Source organism: Esox lucius, chromosome 24 (genome assembly GCF_011004845.1).
Source record: "Esox lucius isolate fEsoLuc1 chromosome 24, fEsoLuc1.pri, whole genome shotgun sequence".
Classification (NCBI taxonomy): Eukaryota; Metazoa; Chordata; class Actinopteri; order Esociformes; family Esocidae; genus Esox; species Esox lucius.
The window spans coordinates 26,891,799-26,917,769 of NC_047592.1; the positions used below are offsets into that span (position 1 = coordinate 26,891,799).

Here is a 25,971-nt window from a genome sequence, read left to right on the forward strand (position 1 = left end):
ATTAGACAATGGAAGAAGTTCAAGATGACGGTCAATCTCCCTCGGTCTGGGGCTCCATGCAAGATCTCACCTCGTGGGGCATCAGTGATCTTGGGGAAGGTGAGGGATCAGTCCAGAACTACACAGCGGGACCTGGTCAATGACCTGAAGAGAGCTGGGACCACAGTCTCAAAGAAAACCATTAGTAACACACTACGCCGTCATGGATTAAAATCCTGCAGCGCACGCAAGGTCCCCCTGCTCAAGCCAGCGCATGTCCAGGCCCATCTGAAGTTTGCCAAAGACCATCTGGGTGATCCAGAGGAAGAATGGGAGAAGGTCATGTGGTCTGATGAGACAAAAATAGAGCTTTTCGGTCTCAACTCCACTCGCCGTGTTTGGAGGAAGAAGGATGAGTACAACCCCAAGAACACCATCCCAACCGTGAAGCATGGAGGTGAAAACATTATTCTTTGGGGATGCTTTTCTACAAAGGGGACAGGACGACTGCACTGTATTGAGGGGAGGATGGATGGGGCCATGTATCGCGAGATCTTGGCCAACAACCTCCTTCCCTCAGTAAGAGCATTGAAGATGGGTCGTGGCTGGGTCTTCCAGCATGACAATGACCCAAAATACACAGCCAGGGCAACTAAGGAGTGGCTCCGTAAAGAAGCATCTCAAGGTCCTGGAGTGGCCTAGCCAGTCTCCATACCTGAACCTAATAGAAAATCTTTAGAGGAAGCTGAAAGTCCATATTGCCCAGCGATAGCCCCGAAACCTGAAGGGTGTGGAGAAGGTCTGTATTGAGGAGTGGGCCAAAATCCCTGCTGCAGTGTGTGCAAACCTGGTCAAGAACTACAGGAAACGTATGATATCTGTAATTGCAAGGTTTTTGTACCAAATATTAAGTTCTGCTTTTCTGATGTATCAAATACTTATGTCAAATTTGATTTTCTGAATTTTTGTTTTAGATTCTATCACTCACAGTTGAAGAGTACCTATTATAAAAATTACAGACTTCTACATCCTTTGTAAGTGGGAAAACCTACAAAATCATCAGTGTATCAAATATGCGTTCTCCCAACTGTACCTTTTGAAAATTATAATGATTATCTCTTCTGTCCTCATCGTTATCATACAACAAGCAAAAGGTGATTTCATCAATATGCTTTGCACTGGGGGAGACTGAAAAACATCCATTCAGTAAAATTTGCAATCTGGCTAGTAGTAGCTTCAATGCTGAAACCCGCTAAACGCTGCTTGCTGCTTTAATTTTTTATGGTGCGAGATCGATTCCAGATCATGTTTAACTTTGAGTGCAAATGATACTGTTTATTGTTGTTAAATAATTTGTTTTATTTGGTGTATCTTATGACACTCTTGCCTTAATAATACAAAATATTACAACGCATGCACAATTATTAGGCAAGTGAGTATTCTGATCATATTATTATTTCTATGCACTTTTTCAAATGTATATGGTTTGGAGTTGGAATGCTCATTGGATTTAATCATTTTCAGGTGATATGTATTTGTGTAAGGAGGGAGGGTGTAGCAACAGTGAATAACACCTTATATAAATAAGTGCATAATGATTAGATTTCAGGTAAAACGGGCCAGGTAAAACGGGCCAGACGGATGCAACACTCTTGAAATAGCTAAACTATTGAGGTGTGACCAGCGGCACTCAAACGTTTTGTTGCGAATATCCAACTGGGGTGCAAAAAATGCATGGAGAAGAAAAGACGCAAATTAACTGCAAAAGATTTGAGAAGAGCTACCAGGAACATATTATCCTCCTGTGCCACCATATTCCAGAACTACAACCTACCTGGAGTGTCCAGAAGTACAAGGTGTCAAGTGTTCAGAGACATGGTCAAGGTCAAGAAGGCTGAAAGAAGACCACCACTGAATAAGATTCACATGTTGAAACGTATAGATTGGGCAAAGAAATACAGATTTTTCAAAGGTTTTATGTACAGATGAAATGAGAGTGACTCTTGGTGGGCCTGTGGTAATCACTGATGGACACAGGGCACCACTTCAAGTCAGGCGCCAGCAAGGTAGAGGAGGGGTACTGGTATGGGCTGCTATCATTAAGGATGAGGTAGTTGGACCTTTTTGGGTTGAAGATGGACTGAAACTCAACTCCCATACCTACTGCCAGTTTCTGGAAGATACATTCTTCAAGCAGTGGTACAGGAAGAATTCATGTATGAATGGGTTACAAGTTAAAAGTACGGAGTCCCCATGTTTGGATAAGAAAAGGAATGTAGGAGAGGGGGATCTGGTGTTTAGGGTCATTATCGACTGGTATCATTATAGGGTTATAGGGTTACTCATAAATCTATTGTTTGTCCAGATGCTGTGAGTCTTCTCCAAGAGTTGAAGAGGTTAGCCATGTGGGGGAGGATAGCTTGCCCCTTGTGTGAAGCTGGGGCAAGCTATTTGCCCCCTTCCTTACCGGACTTAAATCCTATTGAGGATCCTTCTCAAACGTGAGATTTACAGTTAGGGAAGAAAATACACCTCTTTGAACAGCATTTGGGAGGCTGTGGTTGCTGCTTCAGTGAAAGTTGATCATGAACAGACTGACAGACTGCATGGATGAAAGGCTCATGGCAGTTACTGAAAAGAAGGGTGGCTAAATCGATCATTGAATATTTTTGAAAGGACAGACATTTTTATAATAATAATACCTAAAGACCCAAAGACGCTTTACAATACGCACAACTGAGCAACGAGTCAAGCGGTAGCTTACAAAAAAACTAAATGGGGGGGTGGGTCAAACAACATAGGGCTGGGACTAAGGATAGGCTTGTTTGAACAGATGAGACCTGAGGTGGTGGATGAAGATGGCAACAGATTCGGAGGGACTAGGGATAGGCTTGTTTGAACAGATGAGACCTGAGGTGGTGGATGAAGGTGGCAACAGATTCGGAGTCACAGATGAATGGTGGAAGTGCATTCCAAAGTCTTGGAGCAGCCGGTGAAAAAGCCCTGTCTCCAAAGCTCCGCAGCTTGGATCGAGGGATGATAAGGAGGCCAGCAGTGGCAGAACATAAGGTCCTAGAGATAGGGTGGAGCAAGCTGGTGGAGGGCTTTATATGTCAGAAGAAGAATTGTGAAGTCAGTGCGTTTAGAGATTGGCAGAGCCGTTGAAAAAGGGAGTTGCGACACACATTGAGCTCACCGCCACGCAGTCACGTGGTTTATGTAGCTCTCAATAGTTCCAAACAGAGCTGCGCTGTCAACCAGTTTGAATGAGTTTAAGCAGGACAGACAGTAGCAGCTATATTTGCAGCAATTATAGGTAAATATTGACGCATAATGTACATTGATTATTATGTTTACGCTAACATTAAATGCATACAATATACTTTTTTTGGGGGGAGAGTGACGGAAACAGCATTAATACGTTTTAGTGTTTAATTTTGGAGGGAAATGGACTCCCATAACGTAGAATGCATTTACAGCAATGACTATATTTGCAGCAATGTTCGGTAAATATTAACTTCATGAAATGAAACCGGAGATATAATTACTGAGTGAATTAACTATGTTCCTAAATACGACCCATAACTGTTAATGGGATTGATTATGTATGGCCAATGTACCCATTCATCCTTCCTTAATCATAGACTAAACCATGTATCAGAAAACACACACAAAAAAAAATGAATAATACATCCATATGATATGATGTACACATTGTACAGACTAGTATAGGCCTACTCTTAAGTATAAATATGTACACAACTAACCTTAACCCATAATATATCAAATGTGTATATATATATATATATATATATATATATATATATATATATATATATATATATATATATATATATATATATATGTATGTATATGTGTATGTATATATATATATATATACACACACATACACACACACACACATATACATTTACATACATAAAGTCCAGAGCACCTGCTGTCATTTTCCTGCATATCCAGGTCTCTTGGCCTATTTTCTATGTCGGAGGTACATCTTTTTGCCCCAAATCTTCAATGACAGCCACTTCTGACCAGACTTCCCCAGACAATAGGTGGGTGTACCAGGGTTCAACAGTTTTCTGCAGCTCTGACCTGATGGCACTGCTAAACATCTTCCGAAAACAAGGGATGATGCTGTTTGTGGCATAATGTGTCTTTCATCTGCTGCAGCAAGTTTTTCTTTGGATGATCACTACGGTCCTCAACATAGTCAGTTTATTTGTGCTTCTTTTAAAGAGCTTGGACAGCACATCTGAAAACGTCTGTCTGCCTTTTTGGTAGTGCTCAGTATAACTTAGTTAGTAAAATGGTCATGATAATTAATCTATTATCTTCCAATAAACATTAACTAAAACTTGTTACATAAAAAAATAAAATACTGAATAAAATACTGATTCATGAGAGGTCGGAAAATGTGTTTAATAGTCAAAATTACAATAATTTCATCAACTTACCAGCGAGCGTAATTCGGAAGCTCCTAATATTAATGGTCTTCAGTGCTGGAACTATCAGTGTTTGGAACTATTGGCTGCTCCACGACACGTGTTACTTCCGCATTCCAAAGTTCCTATGGCGGTCTATGGGAGTGTCGCAAATCTCTTTTTCAACGGCTCTGGAGATTGGGAGCCAGTGGAGTTCTTGTAGGACTGGGTGTGTGTTAGAAGTCTTGCAGCTGAATTTTGAACTAGTTGTAGTTTATGGAAAGATGAAGAGTTAATGCCAGAAAGGAGAGAATTGTAATAGTCAAGACGGGCAGAAATGAATGTATGTATTAGGGTTTCAGCGGCAGTGCGGGAGGTTATGAATGTATGTATTAGGGTTTCAGCGGCAGTGCGGGACAGGGAAGACTGTAATTTGGCAATATTGCGAAGGTGGAAGAATGAGGATTTGACTTTCTGTTTTATGTGTTGTTGGAAGCTGAGTGAGGAGTCCAGTATGACACTGAGGATGCATGCATGAGGGGATGGAGATACAACAGAGTCATCAATAGTGAGGGTGAAGGTGCCGGCTTTGGTTAGTGTGGATTTTGTACCAAGTAGTAGAAGTTCAGTTTTGTCAAAGTTTCAATATGAGACAGAGGCGGGTTGGTGAGGGATTTAATGGTGAGGTAGATCTGACTGACGTCGGCATAGCAGTGGAAGTCCAGTTAAAGGTGACGGAGGATCTGAAATGTTATATAATATTTGTTGCACTTTCTGAATAAACAAGTGAGTTGGACAAATTATTTTTGTAATTTAGTTGCCTAATAATTCCGCACACTAATTGTTGCCTAATAACTGTGCACATGTATGTTTTCCCCTGAGAAAGATCAAAACTCATTTTTCCCTTGTTTAACACTCAGGTTTGAGGTTTAATTCCATTTTTGATTGACTGAGAGCATTGTGTTTGTTCAACATAAAATAAATCTTGAGGCCTCCCTGTCCTCTGCTCTTGAAAGGCTATAATTGGGCTTAATACTAAAATGTTGTCCATTGCCAATATGTTTTTATCTAATCAACAATGAATCGCTGACCGCGAATAGAATCTATCCATTCTATTGTGTGAAATAGTGCATGATCTTGCCTAGATTTTCTCATTGTGTTTTTACATTTCTAGACTGTCAGTGCCTTAGAGTTTCAAGCATTTACATTGGGATTTTGCCCACTTATTAACACACCATATTGCATAAGTTAATGAAATTGTCAAGGTATAGTGAAGTGTCATGTTGTATTACCAACAACACCTTGCCTAGATCAGTTAGGCTATCCATACTAGATGACTGTGCAAATAGGACACTAATCAGAGAGACTACCAAGATGACAAATGTGTACTTTGACAGAGCTACAAGCTTTTATGGCAAAACCTAGTCAATGTGACAACAGTATTTTAAATAAATCTGGCCAGTATGGTAGAGTACAGGGTAGCAAGAAAGAAGCCACAACACAACTAATGCCCGTCTTGAATCCAGTTTGAAGTATGCCAGACAATACTAAGGAGAATATGTAACCATGTCACAAAACCTTTTGCAAAGCACAAAACATTAGGTCTAATTGAGAACTGCCCTCTGCCAGGAAGCTAAAACTAGGACAAAAGATCATCTTTAAGAATGACGATGACCGAAAGAAGAAAGCCAAATCTACAGTGGAGTGGCTAAAGAATAAAAAGTAAATGTAATTGAGTGGTTTAGTTGTAGCCCCAACTTAAATCCAATCCAAATCTCTGACATCCTTGAGACCCCATTACCCAGATATGCAGTTGATTATGTTAGGAGCTTCAGAGGCCCATTACACAGGCCTAAAGAACAACACATTTCTACCAGTTGAATTTTCGTAAACAAAATGGGGAAAAAGTCTGTAAATGCTGTATGTACCAAAGTGAGTACTCACCACTGGAAGAGCACCTTCCTCTGTTCCATAGACCAGGGCCTCCCATAAAACCCTAACATACATACACAAAAGCACAGAAGAGAGTGTGAAAATGATTGATATTCAATTAAACAGAGATGTCATTTAAATCACACAATTGATCCATATTAGTACTTTTGTTTCACAGGCCTGTATAAGTGGCCATATAGATACTTAGCCTGGTGAAAACGGTCTGATCTCTCCATTCTGTTTCACTTCATATTAGTCAGGCCTGTCTGCAAAATAATACTTATTCTACCAAGTACGCTGAGAACATAATCTTATTTACAGCAACAACCCTGGGAGCCATTACATCTGACTGTTTCCATCTTGCTCTGCCTATCCAAATATTTTTTTTATATCTAGTAAATATACTGATAACCGGCCATTTTGAGTCCCACTGACTTTCTCTCTGAGGTGCAGTCATGCTTCAGAACTGAACATGGGGGTTTGTCAGCAACATAAATCTTCCTAAATTACATCATATTCGCTATAAACAACAGGCAGTACTGTGCAGCTGCTTTATTGACCTAGTCATTGCTTTTGAAAGAAAAATGAATATAGCAAGCAAGTTTATTTATATAGCACAATTCATATGTCAAAGCAATTCAATGTGCTTTACAAAGAAAAATACATGAAAGTACAATAACATAAAAACAAATTTTCTAATGAAAACTACTAAACTAATACAAAATACAATAAGAAAACATATAAAGATAAAAAATGGGATAAAAACATTGGAAGCTATAAGGCTAAACAGTGTGGTTAAGTATAAGTGCTAACCTGGATTTAAAAATGGATACGTTTGGAGCAAGTCTAAGATCTTCTTATAGTTTATTCCAGTTGTGTACAGCATAAGTGTTAAACGCAGCTTCTCCATGTTTAGTTTGGACTCTGGACTCTACTAGCTGACATGTGTTCATGGATCTAAGAGCCCTGCTTGGTTTATATTCTTCAAACATATCAGAAATGTATTCGGGTCCTAAACCATTCAGAGATTTATAAACTAAAAGCACCACTTTGAAATCTATTCTGTAACTGACTGGAAGCCAATGCAAAGATTTAAGAACCGGAGTGATGTTCTCTGTTCTCTTGATCCTAGTTAACATTCTAGCAGCAGCATTCTGAATGAGCTGCAGCTGTTTTACAGTCTTTTTGGGGAGTCCAGTTAATAGGACATTATAATAGTCAACCTTACTAGAGATAAAAGCATGGATGAGCTTCTCTTGGTCTTTTTGGGACACCAAGGCTTTGATTCAGGCTATATTTTTTAGAATGCTGTTTTGGTGACCGCTTTGATATGACTGTTAAATGTGAGGTCTGAGTCTGAACACCAAGATTACGCACTTGGTCCCTGGTTTTAAGGGCCCAATAATCCAGCTCTTTACTAATACTTGTTCTTTTATTTTTGTTGCCACACACAATAATCTCAATCAAGTATTTATGTGCTCTAAACAGTGACACAGAGAGTCTATTGAACTGTTATCACATGGGTCGAGAGCCATATATATTTGAGTATAATCGGCTTAGCTGTGATAGTTAATGTTGTTGTTCTGTCGAATTTGGCCCAGAGGTAGCATATAGAGAGGCATGTAATAGCCACCCTATCAGAATCATGATTACCAATGGTGACAAAGTAACTCCGGCCATCTAAATAAGATCTGAACAAATCAATGACTGTCCCAGAGAGTCCTACCCAATTTTCCAGCCTATCTATAAGTGTTCCATGATCTACAGTGTCAAATGCTGCACTGGGATCTAATAACCAGAACTGTTATTTTATCTGAATCAGTGTTCAGCCATGTATCATTTAAAACTTTAATGAGCGTCGTTTCAGTACTGTGGTGAGGTCGGAAACCTGACTGAAATTTGTCTAAGAGACCGCTTGAGGTCACAAAATTGCTGAGTTGATTGAAGACAACCTTCTCAATGATCTTGGCTATAAAAGGGAGATTTGATACAGGTCTTTAGTTGTTCATTATAGATACATCCAGTGTTCTTTTTTTTAATAGGATCTTAATGGCAGCTGTATTTAGAGATGTTGGGAAAATGCCTGATTGCAGAGAGCTATTAACTATTTGCTGTAGGTACATTGTTATAGAGTTAAAAAATATTTGAAAAAGTCTGATGGCAGTGTGTCGAGACAGCAAGTGGAAGCTTTAAGATGTCGAACTGTTTCTTCTAGGGATTTTTTATAAATTGTATTAAAATGCGACATAATAACCAAATTATGTCTTGGTGGTCGTGGTGACGGTACAGAGTCCTGGTTAGACTGTGTAGTTCTGATGTTCCGTCTAATACTTTTTTCATTATATTTCACACTGGACATGAGTTCTGATGCAATCTGCTTTATTGGGTTTGTAAGCTTGTCGACCATGACAAATAGAGTGCGGGTTTTGTTGATATTTTTGTTGATCATTCCCGATAAATGTTGCTGTCTGGCCCTACGTAACTCATTGTTGAACCTACCAAGGTTTTGTTGATAGATGTCATAGTGAATATGAAGTTTAGTTTTCCTCCACTTACGTTCCACTTTCCTACATTTTCTTTTCAGGGCGCTTACCATCATAGTGGTTCTCCATGGTGTTTTCTGTTTGATCATAGTTTTCTTTAACTTTACCGGTGCAACACGATCCATGATATTCAATATTTTGGCATTAAAATTATCCAGGAGTACATCAACTGACACAACACTTATTGTTGGAGAGATAGTTATGGCTTCAATAAAGTCAGCATTGGTACTCTCATTAATATACCTTTTTCTTAACAGAAACAGAGTTTCCTGGAACATTCAGGGTGATAAATTAATCAAAAAAGACACAGAAATGATCTGAACCGGGCCAAGTCTTTAACCATGGCAGAGGAAATAGAGACCTTTAGAGATAACCAGATCTAAAATGTGGCCTTGAGTGTGTGTACGCTCTTTCACATGTTGAGTGAGATCAAAAGTGTCAAGTAGTGCAAGTTATTTGGCATTATTGTCTGTACTATTATCTATGAGGATGTTAAAATCCCCTGTAATAATAAAGAAGTTATAATCAACTGATATAACAGAGAGTAGTTCAGCAAAATCATCAATATAATTTGCAGAATATCATGGAGGTCGGAAAATGGTTAGCCTTCAATGTAAAACAGAGGTATTCAAAAGAAATAAAATTACCTAGTGTATTTTCTTTGCACTGGAATGTATCTTCCTGAATAGGGCAGCCACTCCTCCTTTCCTACCATTTCAACATGTATTCATATAGCCACATTTTTCAGGTCCTGTCTCGTTAAAAATAGTAGCACTACAATCTTCTGTTTATAGCCACCTTCTGTTATAGCCAAGTTTCAGTGAGAAACATAAAATATAGGTTGTAGGATATTATAATGTCATTTACCAAGAATTATTTGTTGGCGAGAGATCTGATATTAAGTAAAGCCAGTTTAATAGATATAATAGGGGTTCCTGGACTAGTAGGTTGACGTGTTACAGTTAACAGATTAGACAAGTTTACTTTATGGCTTGCAAGCTCACAGTTCCTTCAATTTCTAATCAACACAGGAATAGAGATACTGGGTCCTAGCTTGTACTCAAAACAGTCGGCAGTGCTATTTTCACAATAGCAGGGACCCGAAGCATATACAAATATTTCTTAAAACAGAAAAGTTCTCCTTTGGAAAGAGGAGGACACATTGTCATATTATTGTTAGAAATGCAGTCTTGTAAATGTTAGAGACAGGATTCTACAAAGTGCCAGTTCACAATTTCAGAATAATGCAATCCCTCATGTACAAACAGCCCAAAGCCATAAAATACAATACATATTTATATATTATATATTTATTGTTTCCATTTTTTATTAAGCAAGTAAATTAGGAACCAATTCTTATTTTCAGCAACACCCTTGGGGAATGTAATAGGGGAGGACATTAAATTAGGGTTAATTGTGATTGCTCAGGGAGAGAACGACAGATTTCAGGGAAATAAGAGCTTGTGACACTCCGGACACTAGTCAATTGCCAGTAACCACTTGGCCATATTGCCGAACAAAATAAGTGATTTTTAAAGAGGTTTGGGGAAATCTCCAGTGTCTATAGTTTGCTTCCAGTGTCCATAGGTTTCTGTTTGTCTATCCCTGTGTGTTTTGTGTGTGTAATCCTGAAGTCTCCACAAAGAAAACAAAACCTTGAAAATCAATCAAGGAAAATGCTATATCCGCTTTTGAGATTAGGTTTGGATAAATTTCACAAATGAGCAATGTTAACTGGGATTACTTTTAGATTTAGGGTTACGTTTAGACATTATGGTTTTGTTTAGTTCACACAAACGTTATGTTATTTAGGCTATATAGTTGTGCTCATAAGTTTGCATACCCTGGCAGAAAATGTGAAATTTTGGCATTTATTTTGAAAATATCATACAAAAAAAAACTTTATTTAAGGATAGTGATTATGTGAAGCCATTTATTATCACATAGTTGTTTGGCTACATTTCAACTCATAATGATAACAGAGACCACCCAAATGGCCCTGATCAAAAGTTTGCATACCCTTGAATGTTTGGCCTTGTTACAAACACACAAGGTGACACACACAGGTGAACATGGCAATTAAAGCAATTTAAAACCCCTTTGGTTTTTTAAATTGCAATTAGTGTTTGTGTATAAATTGTCAATGAGTTTGTTAACTCTCACTTGGATGCACTGAACAGGCTAGATACTGAGCCATGGGGAGCAGAATATAACTGTCAAAAGGCCTGCATAACAATGTAATGGAACTTTATAAAGTTGGAAAAGGATATAAAAAGATATCCAAAGCCTTGCAAATGCCAGTCAGTACTGTTCAATCACTTATTAAGAAGTGGAAAATTCAGGGATCTCTTGATACCAAGCCAAGGTCAGGTAGACCAAGAAAGATTTCAGCCAAAACAGCCAGAAGAATTGTTCTTGTAGAATTGTACAAAGAAAATCCCACAGGTTACCTCAGGAGAAATACAGGCTGCTCTGGAAAAAGACAGTGTGGTTGTTTCATGGAGCACAATATGACGATACTTGAACAAAAATTAGCTGCATGGTCGAGTTTCCAGAAAGAAGCTTTTACTGCTCCAATGCCACAAAAAAGCCTGGTTGCAATATGCCTGACAACACCTTAACACGCCTCACAGCTTCTGGCAAACTGTAATTTGGAGTGATGAGACCAAAATAGAGCTTTATGGTCACAAAATACTGGCAGACAATTTTCATTCTTCTGCACAAAACCTGCACATGGGACACTCTCTGACTTTCCAGCATGACAATGACCCTAAGCACAAGGCCAAGTTGACCCTCCAGTGATTACAGCAGAAAAAGGTGAAGGTTCTGGAGTGGCCATCAGTCTCCTGACCTTAGTATCATCGAGCCACTCTGGAGAGATCTCAAACGTGAGGTTCATGCAAGACGACCAAAGACTTCTGCAAGAATGCGGGGCCTCATAGACCACTATTACAAAAGACTGCATGCTGTCATTGATGCTAAAGGGGGCAACACACCATATTAAGAACTAAGGGTATGCAGACTTTTGAACAGGTGTCAGTTCATTTTTCCTTTGTTGAAAATGTTTTGTTTTGTGATTGTGCCATTCTGTAATGACCTACTATTGAATGTGAATCCCACAATAAATAAAAGACATGAGCCTGCTCACTCATGTTTTCTTTACAAATGGCACATACATGACCAATTCTCCAAGGGTATGCAAACTTTTGAGCACAACTGTAGTTAGTGTTAGGTTTAGTGCTAGGTAACAGGGAACATGCAATTCTGAGTCAGGGTTATGTCGCAGGTCTCGATAAGAAAGAAAAGGCAAACGTGTGTGTGTGTGTGTGTGCGTGCGCGCGCGTTACAAGTACAATTTACAAAACATCTATAACTAATCAGCATCAGCATCATCTCTATGTATTTCTCAACAATGTTCCATTGAGACTGTCTCAATATCACTAGCCACAAGCACCAGACAGCAGAGAATGGCTGGCTGACAAACTGACTAGCAAGCTGGGTTACTGGCTGGCTGACTACGACACCAATAATGAGAAACATTACTATTACGAAATAGTATGATGATTGTGAATATTGCTATGTTTAATATAATAACAAAGATAAAACTGTGATCTCAGGTTATGCCTGACTGATCACATGGCTACAAAAGCTATCGCACCCCAAACAAGGGAAACAATACCTTTTTCCCTGCATGGTAATTCTGATCAAACAGATTTTTAATTTCTCTGTGAAAACATCGTAAGATCTTACAGACAACCAAAAGACCGTGCTGCTTACCTTCCACAACCCCGCAAAGGAACTCGCTGCTATCGTCCATCTTTGCTGTATTTCGCCTCTTCCACCGTGCGCCTCGCTGCCCTCAAGCAATTCAACAGAGCCGAGAAGTAGCCAAGCCTACCGAACGCCTTGCTCGTGCGGTTTTTCAGTTCAGAAATCTGGGGTAGTTCTCAATCTCCATCCTTTCCCTCAGCGCCACCACCGCTGGCTATCCCTGCTGTAACAATCCTTGCACAAGCGCACCAGACTCACCCAAGATGTGAGGACTGGATACTATATTCTCGTGTTCTTGTGTCATATGACATGATAATAGAATCTAGAATTGTGTATTCCATACACCGTCACGCTATTTGTTATTAATACGAGTTATGTATAATTGATACAAACAAGCTGAATAAACATACATTGGTTACGTTTATTGCATATTGACCGTTTCCAGGAAAACCCGCACAATGTATACGGGACTGGGCTGCTGCGCCTTTTAGAGGATATTTACGGTAATGTAATGATAAATAATTGTTGAGCAGTGGTCATGATCAGGTAAGTTCGGTAGGGCAAACGCTGTCTGTTGAATAATAAGAATATTTTTACATTCCGGCGCAGAGTGATACTTGCCTACATGTTATGCTATACAGTGCTTATGAATAATCGTGATTATTTTAATATTTAGGCAATCAGACTTGACTGTACAAGTTTGTCGTCGTTGTTGTCTTGGCAACGAATAAGGGAACGTTTTGACTGGAGTATGCATTTGAAGGTTAGAGATATTTGTTACTTTTTATCTGATTCGTTTCACTATACGGGTGGGTAGTTGATTACGTTCTAGTTGCAATTCGAGTTATTACCAGAAAGCAAACTATGTAAGCGTTGAGTGTGATAATACGATTAGTTATAAGCAGTGCTTAATTTGTAAATCGGGATGTCCCGAAACACATTGGGGCGCGCAAGAGACATGAATCCGGTTGGCAAATCGACGCAGAATAAATTACATCGGTAGCGCAAATAGCGGACAACAACAAAAAAAACGTTCACAATCTTGTCAGGCAGTGCTGAGGCTGCAGGAAAAGGCAACTTTATGAAATCTGATTGCTTCTAGTGGAATTGTTACAGTGCAAAGCGAACACAGTGATGGAAAAATAAATTTCCAAATGGGTGAAAAGTAGGTGCCGGAAAAACTGAGAAAAATATGGAGTGCTGGATCCTGTTCCAGCTCAAATTAACCACTGGTTCTAAGTAATGAATATGCCGCGGGGCATATGTCTGCTAGGGGGTGAGCTGATAGGCGGTAGGTCAAAGGTTAAGTTTTGACATGAATGTTAGTTTATTGAGGTGATGGCTTGGTGGATGTTAAGTTTAGGGGAATGTTTAGAGTTAAGATTAGTAAAGTAGGATTTTTTTTGTAGGACTTTTTAAGGTTAATCAAATAATTATTAGATTTAGGGCCAAAGTTACGATTGGTCTTAGAATTAGGGTTAGGAATTTGGACTAGGTTAAATATAGGCGTGAATAAGAATTTCTCTTCTCGGAAGGACACACTGTGTTATTTTGTGCATTTGACAATTAATATACTTTGACTTGGAATTCATTAGGGTTAAGGTAAGGTAGAATTAGTAAAAGTTTTGTTTTAATTTAGATAGCTACGGTGTGTGTGTGTGTGTGTGTGTGTGTGTGTGTGTGTGTGTGTGTGCATGCGTGCACATTTGGAGTTAAAGATTTACAGTTGCTTTGATCAGTTGTGTTGACTTACCTTTTTAACATGGGCGTGGTATTTGTGTTGGGCCCTAGAATGCCCCCTAAGAAGAAAGGAGATTCTGCCCGTAAACAGGATGGAGCCGGAACTGGAGTAGTGGGCACAGAAAACACAGGGTCTGACAGAGAGAATCTGCTACAGAGAGAGTGAGACATTTCTGTTTGTCTGTTTGTCTTCATGTGACTCAGGAATCCTTATCTTACTGTAACCTACAGGTACGACAAGCTAACGGACACCTTAAACAACCTCAAGAGGAATGTGGAAAAGTTGTATCCTTTAAATCATTGACCTTTTACAGACGCCGTGGGACCAGACATTGGTGTTTGCATGTCACATTTCCCATGTATTTTCCTTTAGCACCTAGTTGTTAATCAAAACAATGATAATTCTAATAAAACCATTTTATACAGGTCTACTGGGTTAAAGATGGACCATGTGTCATCTGCCTTAAATAACTTTAATTTGCCCATAAGGCTAACCTTTTTCCGTCTCATTGATGAAGTCACATAAAATAAGACTGTTAATGGTACTGTAAAGGGAACCACATCCTGTCCTGAAAAGATCACCTGTTCAAAATGATTGGCGGACTATGATTCCCAATGTTTTCCCTTTGCTTACTGCAGGTAATTGTCACACACAGACCACTAAGTTCTGAAATGTTATGGAGTGATATGCATCATTTTTTAAGAGACCTTGAAAATACTGACCATTGTCAAGTGTGGTGTCATTTTAAACTTAAGGCAATTAATCCAGGAAGTCATTAGAATGAATAGTTCTATGATTGTCATTGTTATATATACACTTAAAATTATAAACGCAACACTTTTGTTTTTGCCCCCATTTATCATGAGCTGAACTCAAAGATCTAAGATTTTCTCTATGTACACAAAAGGCCTATTCTCTCAAATATTGTTCACAAATCTGTCTAAATCTGTGTTAGTGAGCACTTCTCCTTTGCCAAGATAATCCATCAACCTCACAGGTGTGGCATATCAAGATGTTGATTAGACAGCATGGTTATTGCACGGGTGTGCCTCAGGCTGGCCATAATAAAAGGCCACTCTAAAATGTGCAGTTTCATCACACAGCACAATGCCATAGATGTCGCAGGAGCGTGCAACTGGCATGCTGACTGCAGGAATTTCCACCAGAGCTGTAGCCCGTGAATTGAATGTTAATTTCTCTACCATAAGCCGTCTCCAAAGGTGTTTCAGAGAATTTGGCAGTACATCCAACTAGCCTCACAACCGCAGACCACATGTAACCACACCAGCCCAGGACCTCCACATCCAGCATCTTCACCTCCAAGATCGTCTGAGATCAGCCACCCGGACAGCTGCTGCAATAATCGGTATGCTTAAGCAAATAATTTCTGCACAAACTGTCAGAAACCGTCTCAGGGAAGCTCATCTGCATGCTCGTCGTCGTCATCGGGGTCTCGACCTGACTGCAGTTCGTTGTCGTAACCGACTTGGGTGGGCAAATGTTCACATTCGATGGCGTCTGGCACTTTGGAGAGGTGTTCTCTTCACGGATTAATCCCGGTTTTCACTGTACAGGGCAGATGGCAGACAGCGTTTATGGTGTCGTGTGGGGTGACCGGATTGCTGATGTCAACGTTGTGGATCGTGTGGCCCATGGTGGCGGTCGGGTTATAGTATGGGCAGGCGTGTGTTATGGACAACGAACACAGGTGCATTTTATTGATGGTATTTTGAATGCACAGAAATACTGTGACGAGATCCTGAGGTCCATTGTTATGCCATTCATCCACGACCATCACCTCATGTTGCAGCATGATAATGCACGGCCCCATGTTGCAAGGATCTGTACACAATTCCTGGAAGCTGAAAACATCCCAGTTCTTGCATTGCCAACATACTCACCGGACATGTCACCCATTGAGCATGTTTGGGATGCTCTGGATCGGCGTATATGACAGCGTGTTCCAGGTCCTGCCAATAGCCAGCAACTTCACACAGCCATTGAAGAGGAGTGGACCAACATTCCACAGGACACAATCAACAACGTGATCATCTCTATGCGAAGGAGATGTGTTGCACTGCTTGAGGCAAATGATGGTCTCACCAGATACTAACTGGTTTTCGGACCCCTCTGGACCCTCCCAATACAGTAAAACTCCACATTTTACAGTGGCCTTTTATTGTGGCCAGCCTAAGGCACACATGTGCAATAATCATGCTGTCTAATCAGCATCTTGATATGTCACACCTGTGAGGTGGATGGATTATCTCGGCAAAGGAGAAGTGCTCACTAACACCGATTTAGACAGATTTGTGAACAATATTTGAGAGAAATAGGCCTTTTGTGTACATAAGAGTCTTAAATCTTTGAGTTCAGCTCATGATAAATGGGGGCACAAACAAAAGTGTTGCGTTTATAATTTTGTTCAGTGTATATACAGTATCTCACAAAAGTGAGTACACCCCTCACATTTTTGTAAATACTTGAGTATGACAACACTGAAGAAATGATACTTTGCTACAATGTAAAGTACTGAGTGTACAGCTTGTATAACAGTGTCAAACACAGCCATTAATGTCTAAACCGCTGGCAACAAAAACGAGTACACCCCTAAGTGAAAATGTCCAAATTGGGCCCAAAGTGTCAATATTTTTTGTAGCCACCATCATTTTCCAGCAGTATGGTCTTGGTCACCATGCTGCAGCTCAGTTTCAGGGTCTTGGCAGTCTTCTTATAGCTTAGGCCATCTTTATGAAGAGCAACAATACTTTTTTCATATCCTCAGAGAGTTCTTTGCCATGAGGTGCCATATTGAAGTTCCAGTGACCAGTATGAGGGAGTGTGAGAGCGATGACACCAAATTTAACACACCTGCTCCCAATTCACACCTGAGACCTTGTAACACAAATGAGTCACATGACACCGGGGAGGGAAAATGGCTAATTTGGCCCAATTTGGACATTTTCACTTAGGGGTGTACTCATTTTTGTTGCCAGTGGTTTAGACATTCATTGCTGTGTGTTGTGTTATTTTTAGGGGACAGCAAATGTACACTTATACAAGCTGTACACTCACTACTTTACATTGTAGCAAAGTGTAATTTCCTCTGTGTTGTCACATGAAAAGACTGAAATATGATATTCACAAATGTGGACTGCAGCTGGAGTCAGTGCTTCAAGAACCACCACACACAGACATATGCAAGACATGGGTTTCAGCTGTCGCATTCCTTGTGTCAAGCCACTCTTGAACAAGATACAGCGTCAGAAGCGTCTCGCTTGGGCTAAAGACAAAAAGGACTGGACTGCTGCTGAGTTATGTTCTCTGATGAAAGTACATTTTGCATTTCCTCTGGAAATCAAGGTCTCAGAGTCTGGAGGAAGAGAGGAGAGGCACAGAATCCACGTTGCTTGAAGTCCATTGTAAAGTTTCCACAGTCAGTGATGGTTTGGGGTGCCATGTCATCTGCTGGTGTTGGTCCACTGTGTTTTCTGAGGTCCAAGGTCAACGCAGCCGTCTACCAGAAAGTTTTAGAGCACTTCATGCTTCCTGCTGCTGACCAACTTTATGGAGATGCAGATTTCATTTTCCAACAGGACTTGGCACCTGCACACAGTGCCAAAGCTACCAGTACCTGGTTTAAGGACCATGGTATCCCTGTTCTTAATTGGCCAGCAAACTCACCTGACCTTAACCCTATAGAAAATCTATGGGGTATTGTGAAGAAGAAGATGCGATACACCAGACCCAACAATGCAGAAGAGCTGAAGGCCACTATCAGAGCAACCTGGGCTCTCATAACACCTGAGCAGTGCCACAGACTGATCGACTCCATGCCAGGCCGCATTGCTGCAGTAATTCAGGCAAAAGGAGCCCCAACTAAGTATTGAGTAGTATACATGCTCATACTTTTCATGTTCATACTTTTCAGTTGGCCAACATTCCTCAAAATAATTTTTTTGTGTTGGTCTTTAGTAATTTTCAAATTTTCTGAGATGCTGAATTTGGGATTGTCATTAGTTTTTAGTTATAATCATCCCACTTAAAAGAAATAAACATTTGAAATATATCATTCTGTGTGTAATGAATGAATATAATATACAAGTTTTACTTTTTGAATGGAATTACTGAAATAAATCAACTTTTTGATGATATTCAAATTTTATGACCAGCACCTGTATATATATATACACACACACATCTTTTATTTTTCAGTTATCATTGGAAAGAAATACAAAGTATTTCGTACGACAAATGGCAAGTGCATAGCCATTCATATATTGTTTATATTGTTCATATATTCTTCTGTGTTGTTCTTTTTTTCTTTGTCTCATACAAATTATTAGCTAGTTATTTGATTAGCTAGTTATTTTGTCCCTGTGATAGCTGTAACTCCTCTAATATACTACTTTTGTAACTGCCCTTAATTGAGTTGTTCTACCAGACGGCGTGAGAACGAGTTCTTACAGAATGAGGCCAATCAGACTCGCATGGAGAGTGTAAGTTAAAGTCAGCTCACACATATAGTTTTTCTTACTTGGCCTGTGTGCCTCATTTTCTCCTTTTGACTCCTTAACCTGATCACTTCTCCCACTTTTTCTCTCCCTTTTTCTCTCCCTCCCTCCTTCCTTGCCTCCCTCACTCCTTCTGTCACCTTCCATGTCATACTTCATCTCTATCCTTCTCACCTGTCCAAATGTCCTTCTTTCCTCTCAGCAAGAGTACATGTCGTACATGTCCAAGTGGACACAAAAGCGTCAGAGTGCCATCATCACCCTTAGTGACCAGAACCACCAGGAGCTGGAGGCCCTGAAGAAGCAGAGGGAGGAAAGTTTGGGAAAATATCAGAAACAGGCCAATGGTGAGTCTGCAGGAAGCACCACAGGCCAGTGGGGTGGAAGCAGAGAGACCTATGTCTAAGCTAACCCTAATCTATTCCAACTCTAATCAAACCTAACCTTAACCTTGCCTATCCTAACAGAGCTGAAGAAGGAGATTCTGGAGAAGGAAAATGAACTGGCGCTGTTAAATATTGAGATCGCTGAGCTAAGAGAATTCAAGGTATACGATTATCTCCCCCTCTCCTAAACCTTCTCTTCCCCCTTTCACCAATTTATTCTCCCTCATTTGCTTTTCCCCTGTTCACACACCACTGATTGTACATTTTATATACTAATATTAAAAATTTCTGATATATTACTTATAGATGTACCTTTGAATTTTACTTTCATATACAAAGCAGTGAAAAATACATGCCCTCTTTCTGTTTCACTCTGTGTTTTTTTTTCAAATATTTCTTCAAACAATACTTTGTGTATGCATACTGTATGGGTTTTCAGTTCTGTGTTGTAACAGCGTGTGTGTGTGTGTGTGGCAGAGTCTTCAGCAACAGCAACTGGGACGTATAGCAGAACTGGAGAAGGAGGTGATCAGTATGCACTGTCGTCACTCTGAATCCCTACAGGCCCTGAAGGCTGGCTTCCTCAGTGAGAAGGAAAGGTGTGTATATGTTTCTTTTTGCATGTGTGCACACGTCTCTAAATGCCTCATCACACTAAAATGTATAGGCCTCTATACAGTGCCTTCAGAATGTATTCAGACCCAATCAATCTCCTCACTTTTTATTTTTATATATTGTTAATGTACATGACCAATCACATTTTATGGTCACTTAGAAATATACTTGTTTTTGATAATTAGAAAACTATTTTGCAATAATGTTGGCACAGTTGAAAACTGTTGTGGTGATTAAAGAACCAATAATACTGTCCTTCTTAAGCCTAGTCGAGTCTCTAAAGTATCAGCAATTGTGGGTTTGATTACAGGGGCAAAATGGCCAGAAATATTCAGTATATTCTTGTGCAAAGAAATGAAGGCTATTGCATGAGAGAAACTGCCAAGAAACTAAAGATCTTGTACAACGCTGTGTACTACTCCTTTCACAGAACAGCACAAACTGTCTCTAACCAGAAAACACAACAAGACAACAAATACATTAGAGTCTAGTTTGAAAAACAGATGTCTCACAGATCCTCAACTGGCAGCTTCATTAAATATTACCCGCAAAACACCAGTCTTAGCGTCAACAGTGAAGAGGCCACACCAGCATGCATACCTAGGCAGAGTTGTAAAGCCATATCTCAGACTAGCCAATAAAAAGAAAAGATTAAGGCAAAAGAAAACTAGAAAAAAATGTAATGGGCAGACAAATCTAAATGTAATGTGTTTAAAGAGCAACCTTTGTGAGATGCAGACCATCTGTTGAGGCAATGCAATGATCTGGGGGTGCTTAGTGTGAAGTGGGAGATTTGTACAGGATAAAAGGGATCTTGAAGGAAGGCTATCACTCCATTTTGCAATACCATGCCATACCCTGTGGATTCTAACCTTGTCAATGACTGTTTTTCCTATTCATTTTGCTATGAAGTACCTATTCAAACTTATTTCATGTATGTTTTCATGTAAAACATGGACATTTCTAAGTGACCCCCAACTTTTGATCTGTAGTGTATATTCATTTATTTTGACCATGAATCTACACACGATATCCCATAATGACAAGGCAAAAACACATTTTTAGACAGTTGTGACAATTTATTGTAAATAAAAACAAATATCTCATGCAAATAAGAATTCAGACCCTTTACTCAGTACATTGTAGAAGCATCTTTGGCAGTAATCATACAGTTGTGCTCATACAGTGCTCATACATTTGCATTCTCTAGCAGAAATTGTGAAATTATGGCATTGATTTTTTAAATATGACTGATCATGCCAAAAAGGTCTTATTTAAGGATAGTGATCATATGAAGCCAATTATCATCACAGATATTTGGCTCCTTTTTAAATCGAAATGATAACAAAAATCACCAAAATGGCCCTGAGCAAAAGTTGAATGTTTGGCCTTAGTTACAGACACACAAGGTGACACACACAGGTAAAAATGGCAATTAAAGGTGAATTTCCCAAAACCTGTGGCTTTTTAAATTGCAATGTCTGTGTGTATGTAGTCAATGAGTTTGTTAGCTCTCATGTGGATACACTGAGCAGGCTAGATACTGAGCCATGGGGAGCAGAAAATAACTGTCAAAAGACCTGGGTAACAAGGCAATGGAACTTTATAAAGATGGAGAAGGATATAAAAAGATATCCAAAGCCTTCCAAATGGCAGTCAGTACTTTTCAATCACTTATTAAGTGGAACATTCTGGGATCTCTTGATACCAAACCAAGGTCAGGTAAACCAAGAAAGATTTTAGCAAAAACAGCCAGAAGAATTGTTTTTGGGCTACAAAGAAAAACCCACAGATAACCTCAGGAGAAATACAAGCTGCTCTGGAAAAGGCGGTGTGGTTGTTTCAAGGAACACAATACAAAGAACAAAAATGAGCTGCATGTTCGAGTTGTCAGAAAGAAGACTTAACTGCGACAAAAAAGCCTGGTTACAATATGCTCGACAACACCTTAACACGCATCACAGTTTCTGGCACAACCATATGGTCACAACCATAAGCACTATGTTTGGAAAGGGGTCAACAAGGCCTATAGTGAACAGAATACCATCCCCACTGTGAAGCATGGTGGTGGCTCACTGGTGTTTTGGGGCTGTGTAAGCTCTCAAGGCATGGGGAATGTTGTGAAAATTGATGGCAAAATGAATCCAGCATGTAATCAGAAAATACTGGCAGACGATTAGCTTTTTTCTGCACAAAAGCTGCACATGGGATGCTCAAGGACTTTCCAGCACGACAATGACCATAAGCACAAGGCCTGGAGTGGCCATCAGTCTACTGGCTAATATCATTGAGCCACTCTTGGGAGATCTCAAACGTGCGGTTCATGCAAGACGACCAAATGCATTTTGCCAAGTTGAATGGGCAGCTATACCACCTGCAAGAATTCGGGGCCTTATAGACAACTATTACAAAAGACTGCATGCTGTCATTGATACTAAAGGGGGCAATACACAGTATTAAGAACTAAAGGTATGCAGACATTTGAACAGGGGTAAGTTATTTTTTTCTTTTCTTTGTTGCAATGTTTTGTTATATGATTGCCATTCTGTTATAACCTACAGTTGAATATGAATCCCATAAGAAATAAAAGACATGTTTTACCTGCTCACACATTTTCTTAAAAATACAATTTCAGTTTCAGCGGCATGCAAACATATAGGGGATATGCCTGTATTATCCCAATTTACTCCTATTTTGGGTAATGGACAGTTTATAACTGGTGCAAAAGATGGAGGATTCCGGTCATGGAATACACAAGGTATTCATAAACTGATGGATCTCTATTAGGATGGAGTTTTACTAACTTTTGATCAGTTATGTCAGAGATATAAAATCCCTAAAAAAACACTATCTCAAAAAAAGCTATGTCATCAAAGTATGACCTGAAACCACCTTAACTTGAGGACACACTTGGAAATTTAGAAGGGAAGGGCCATGTATTATATTATTACATATCGGTTGACTATAGTGCTGAATCTACACTAGATAAATCAAACACTTGGAAAATGTATATACAAGATGACATTGAAGTGGCAGATTGGAATAATGCTTGTCTCAAAGCACAAACACAGACAACTACTATATTTAAATTAGTTCAATATACAGTACAGGCCAAAAGTTTGGACACACCTTCTCATTCAATGCGATTCCTTTATTTTCATGACTATTTTCATTGTAGATTCTCACTGAAGGCATCAAAACTATGAATGAACACATATGGAATTATGTACTTAACAAAAAAGTGTGTAATAACTGAAAACATATTCTAATATTTTAGATTCCTCAAAATAGCCACCCTTTGCTTTTTTGATAGCATTGCAAACCCTTGGTGTTCTCTCAAAATTCCTATAAATTGGTTCCCAGTTCACACCTACACAACCAGGTGAGGTTAGAAACGAACAAGTAACCTAATTAGTCAATCAAGGAGAGAGCAAAAACCTGCAGACACACGGCCCTCCGTGGAATAGTTTGGACACCCCTGAGCTACATGTATGTTAATGTATTATAATATTATTGTTATTTATTATTGTAGGTATGAGGCTCAGGCCAATGACACAGTACAGGCCCTGACCCTCGCAGCTAACAGGGTGAGTAAGAGACACACAGGCCTTTATAAGCACACTGTGATATGACTTTCTGGTGTGGGAATGGCAGAATAAACAAGACTGTCCAACAAGACACAGTTCTGTGTAATTCATTTGGAAAATTCAGAACTACTATTCAGCATTCACCTATCTTCTGCGGTATGAATGAAGAATGAAGTACTACAGTTTGTACAAAACCCCCCAAAACTACTGACAGAACATATAGTACATACAATTGACATACCAACCACCACTATAATATTACTTTTCTACTCATGGGGAGAAGACCACAAGAGGAATATGCTGTGATAACACAACTTGGCATTATATAATGAATAATCACAAAGGTAAGAAAGATTGAAGTAGTCAGTTTCTCAATCACGTTGCAATTAGTTATTCAGCCGTCTGTCACCCAGCGATCTCCTTGGCGATCCCCCTAGCCACCTCAGAGCACCTGTCTTACAGAGGACAATAAGAAAATTACTTCCCAAGATGCCCTTGGTTATGTATGATTGCCCCAAAGTCATGAGCCGTCAGTATCTCTGCTTCTTCTCTGCCAATATGGCCTAGCTATTAAGGCATTAGGCCAGAAACTGAACGGTTGCTCCCGTAGTTTGAATCCCAGTGCCGACGAAAAAAATCAGTTGAACCTCTTCTCACACTCCTGTTCTCCCTCTCTTCTCTTCTTCGCCTCCTTTTTTCTCTTTCTCCCCAATAGGAGGCATCTCGCTGCCTGTTGGCACACACCAGAGAGGTGTCCTCAGAGAACCAGCATCTGAGAGAAGAGCTGCAGCAGCTGATCCAGGTCCAGCCACCAATAGAATTACATAAAGAGCACAAATAGAATTTCATAGGATATCTGTGTGGACACCCCTCTGAAGGGTTCTTCCATATAGGTTCCTTCATCCTAGGGAAGTTTGCATAGCCACCATGCCTTGCTTCCGCTTTGGTTTTCAGGCAGAGTTAATGTAAACAGTTTCAAATTGCTCATGTAAAAAGGAGTTCATAAATTGTATTAATTGATTGATTGCTTCATTAAGCCAGAGAGCCCACTCACTGAGGGATCACCAGGACCAGTTACAAGTCCAGAGGCAGAAGCTCCTGCTGGAGAGGGACTACGTCAGGGAGCTGAGGTGCCTAAGAGCCACCCCTGGACCCCCTGAACCAGGGTCCTGCACTCGACCACTTGGGGATGATGAGGGAAGAGAGGACACAAGACCCCACAAAACAGCAGATACCTAAAAGATAGAGAAAAGCAAACGCTACTTCCACACTTTTTTTCCACACTACCAACTGGCACTACCCACAAAACCAGTACAAAAGTATAAATGGAAAATAAAAAACAAGGAATTTTATGGATTTATTTTTTTACAAGATATCGTATTTGACTCTGGGAAATTACTCTGCTGTAGCATCAAATCAGAGAACTAATATACACAAAGCTTGAATGCAATACTAGTACATTAACATGGATATGTTAGCAAGTAAGCTTGCTAGCCACGTTGCTAGTCATACAGATTTGTATAATGTTTCTCTAACTAGCTAGCCTACAAGTACTGCAGAATAAATGTTGCTCTAGCTTTCTGGCATAGCAGCTAGTCCATCAGATATAATTAGACAAACTTTATTATTGTTTGCCGATACACTTTACTGAGTTGGGCATGTCAAAGGGGGAATTTACGGTGGTCCTGAAGTGCAAATCACAACAACAAATCATAAAACAACGACAAATCATAAGACACAACAGCAAATCATAAAACACAACAACAAATCATAAAACACAACGACAAATCATGAAACACAACAACAAATCATAAAACACCACAACAAATCATGAAACACAACAGCAAATTTGAAAACACTTCAACAAATCATGAAACACAATGGCCCTCATTTATCAAAAGTGCGTACACCAAATTTCCAGCGTACACCTGGCGTACACCCAAAACCACGGTGACTTTGAGATTTATCAATATGGACGTTGGCGTACGGCACTCTCAAATCCTACGCCAGCTCAGGAGGTGGTGTACGCACGTTTTGAGTTAGTGTGAAAATGCGCAGAAAAAAAATCCTAACGCACTGACAAACTAAAAGATATGATATATTATGACCCACTGTAAAAAAAAAACAACAACATAATAATTACAAACTTCAGTGTTTATTTTTGTGCAACATGGCCTTCAATGTTTAATTTGTGTGACTTTACCAAAGCATTTGATTTATATGTATTCCTTCAGATGCGAGCCTGTGCGCTTTACATTACGTTTCAGGGTTAGGCCCGGCTGTTGCGCACGGACTGGGTTCAGTAATAAAAGGCTTTTAATGACCAAAATATAATTCAGACTGACAAAATAATAATGACATTCTTCTTCTTTTAAATAATAATAATAATAATAGAAATAATAATAATAACGACATTCTTCTTCTAAATAACAATAAACGTCATTAATAATAAATATCATAA

The 25,971-nt window shown here is 39.5% G+C and overlaps 2 protein-coding genes across 7 annotated transcripts in view; one reads left to right on the forward strand and one right to left on the reverse strand.

Moving 5' to 3' along the window:
- si:dkey-183c6.8 (protein O-GlcNAcase) overlaps positions 1 to 13,093 on the reverse strand; it is a 61,430-nt gene extending 48,337 nt beyond the window's left edge. Inside the window, exons 1-2 of the mRNA XM_020043082.2 lie at positions 12,674 to 13,093; positions 6,366 to 6,417 (exon numbers count right to left, since the gene is read on the reverse strand). Coding sequence (XP_019898641.2) covers positions 6,366 to 6,417; positions 12,674 to 12,713 — 92 coding nt within the window. The 5' untranslated portion in view covers positions 12,714 to 13,093. The remainder of the gene's footprint in view (positions 1 to 6,365; positions 6,418 to 12,673) is intronic.
- Positions 13,094 to 13,163: 70 nt separating this feature from the next.
- ccdc166 (coiled-coil domain containing 166) lies at positions 13,164 to 24,866 on the forward strand. 6 transcript variants are annotated; one of them, XM_013131955.3, is made up of 11 exons: positions 13,164 to 13,213; positions 13,344 to 13,430; positions 14,459 to 14,569; positions 14,639 to 14,692; positions 18,853 to 18,907; positions 19,125 to 19,269; positions 19,390 to 19,469; positions 19,786 to 19,907; positions 23,456 to 23,510; positions 24,226 to 24,312; positions 24,552 to 24,866. In XM_013131955.3, the coding sequence occupies exons 3-11, from the start codon at positions 14,460 to 14,462 to the stop codon at positions 24,747 to 24,749; spliced, it is 906 nt and encodes a 301-aa protein (XP_012987409.1). In that variant the 5' UTR covers positions 13,164 to 13,213; positions 13,344 to 13,430; position 14,459; the 3' UTR covers positions 24,750 to 24,866. The 6 variants fall into 6 exon arrangements, with proteins under 6 accessions (XP_012987409.1, XP_034146682.1, XP_019898644.1 ...); XM_034290791.1 differs by having other exon boundaries at positions 14,459 to 14,539; XM_020043085.3 differs by lacking the exon at positions 13,344 to 13,430 and having other exon boundaries at positions 13,169 to 13,213; positions 24,548 to 24,866.
- Positions 24,867 to 25,971: the final 1,105 nt, after the last annotated feature.

Bases quoted from the DNA above. Each gene is read 5' to 3' on its own strand.
- ccdc166 (XM_010868445.3), top strand. The intron at 19,470-19,785 runs GTATACGATTAT...TGTGTGTGGCAG, and splicing joins CTGAGCTAAGAGAATTCAAG to AGTCTTCAGCAACAGCAACT. The intron at 24,313-24,551 runs GTCCAGCCACCA...TCATTAAGCCAG, and splicing joins AGCTGCAGCAGCTGATCCAG to AGAGCCCACTCACTGAGGGA.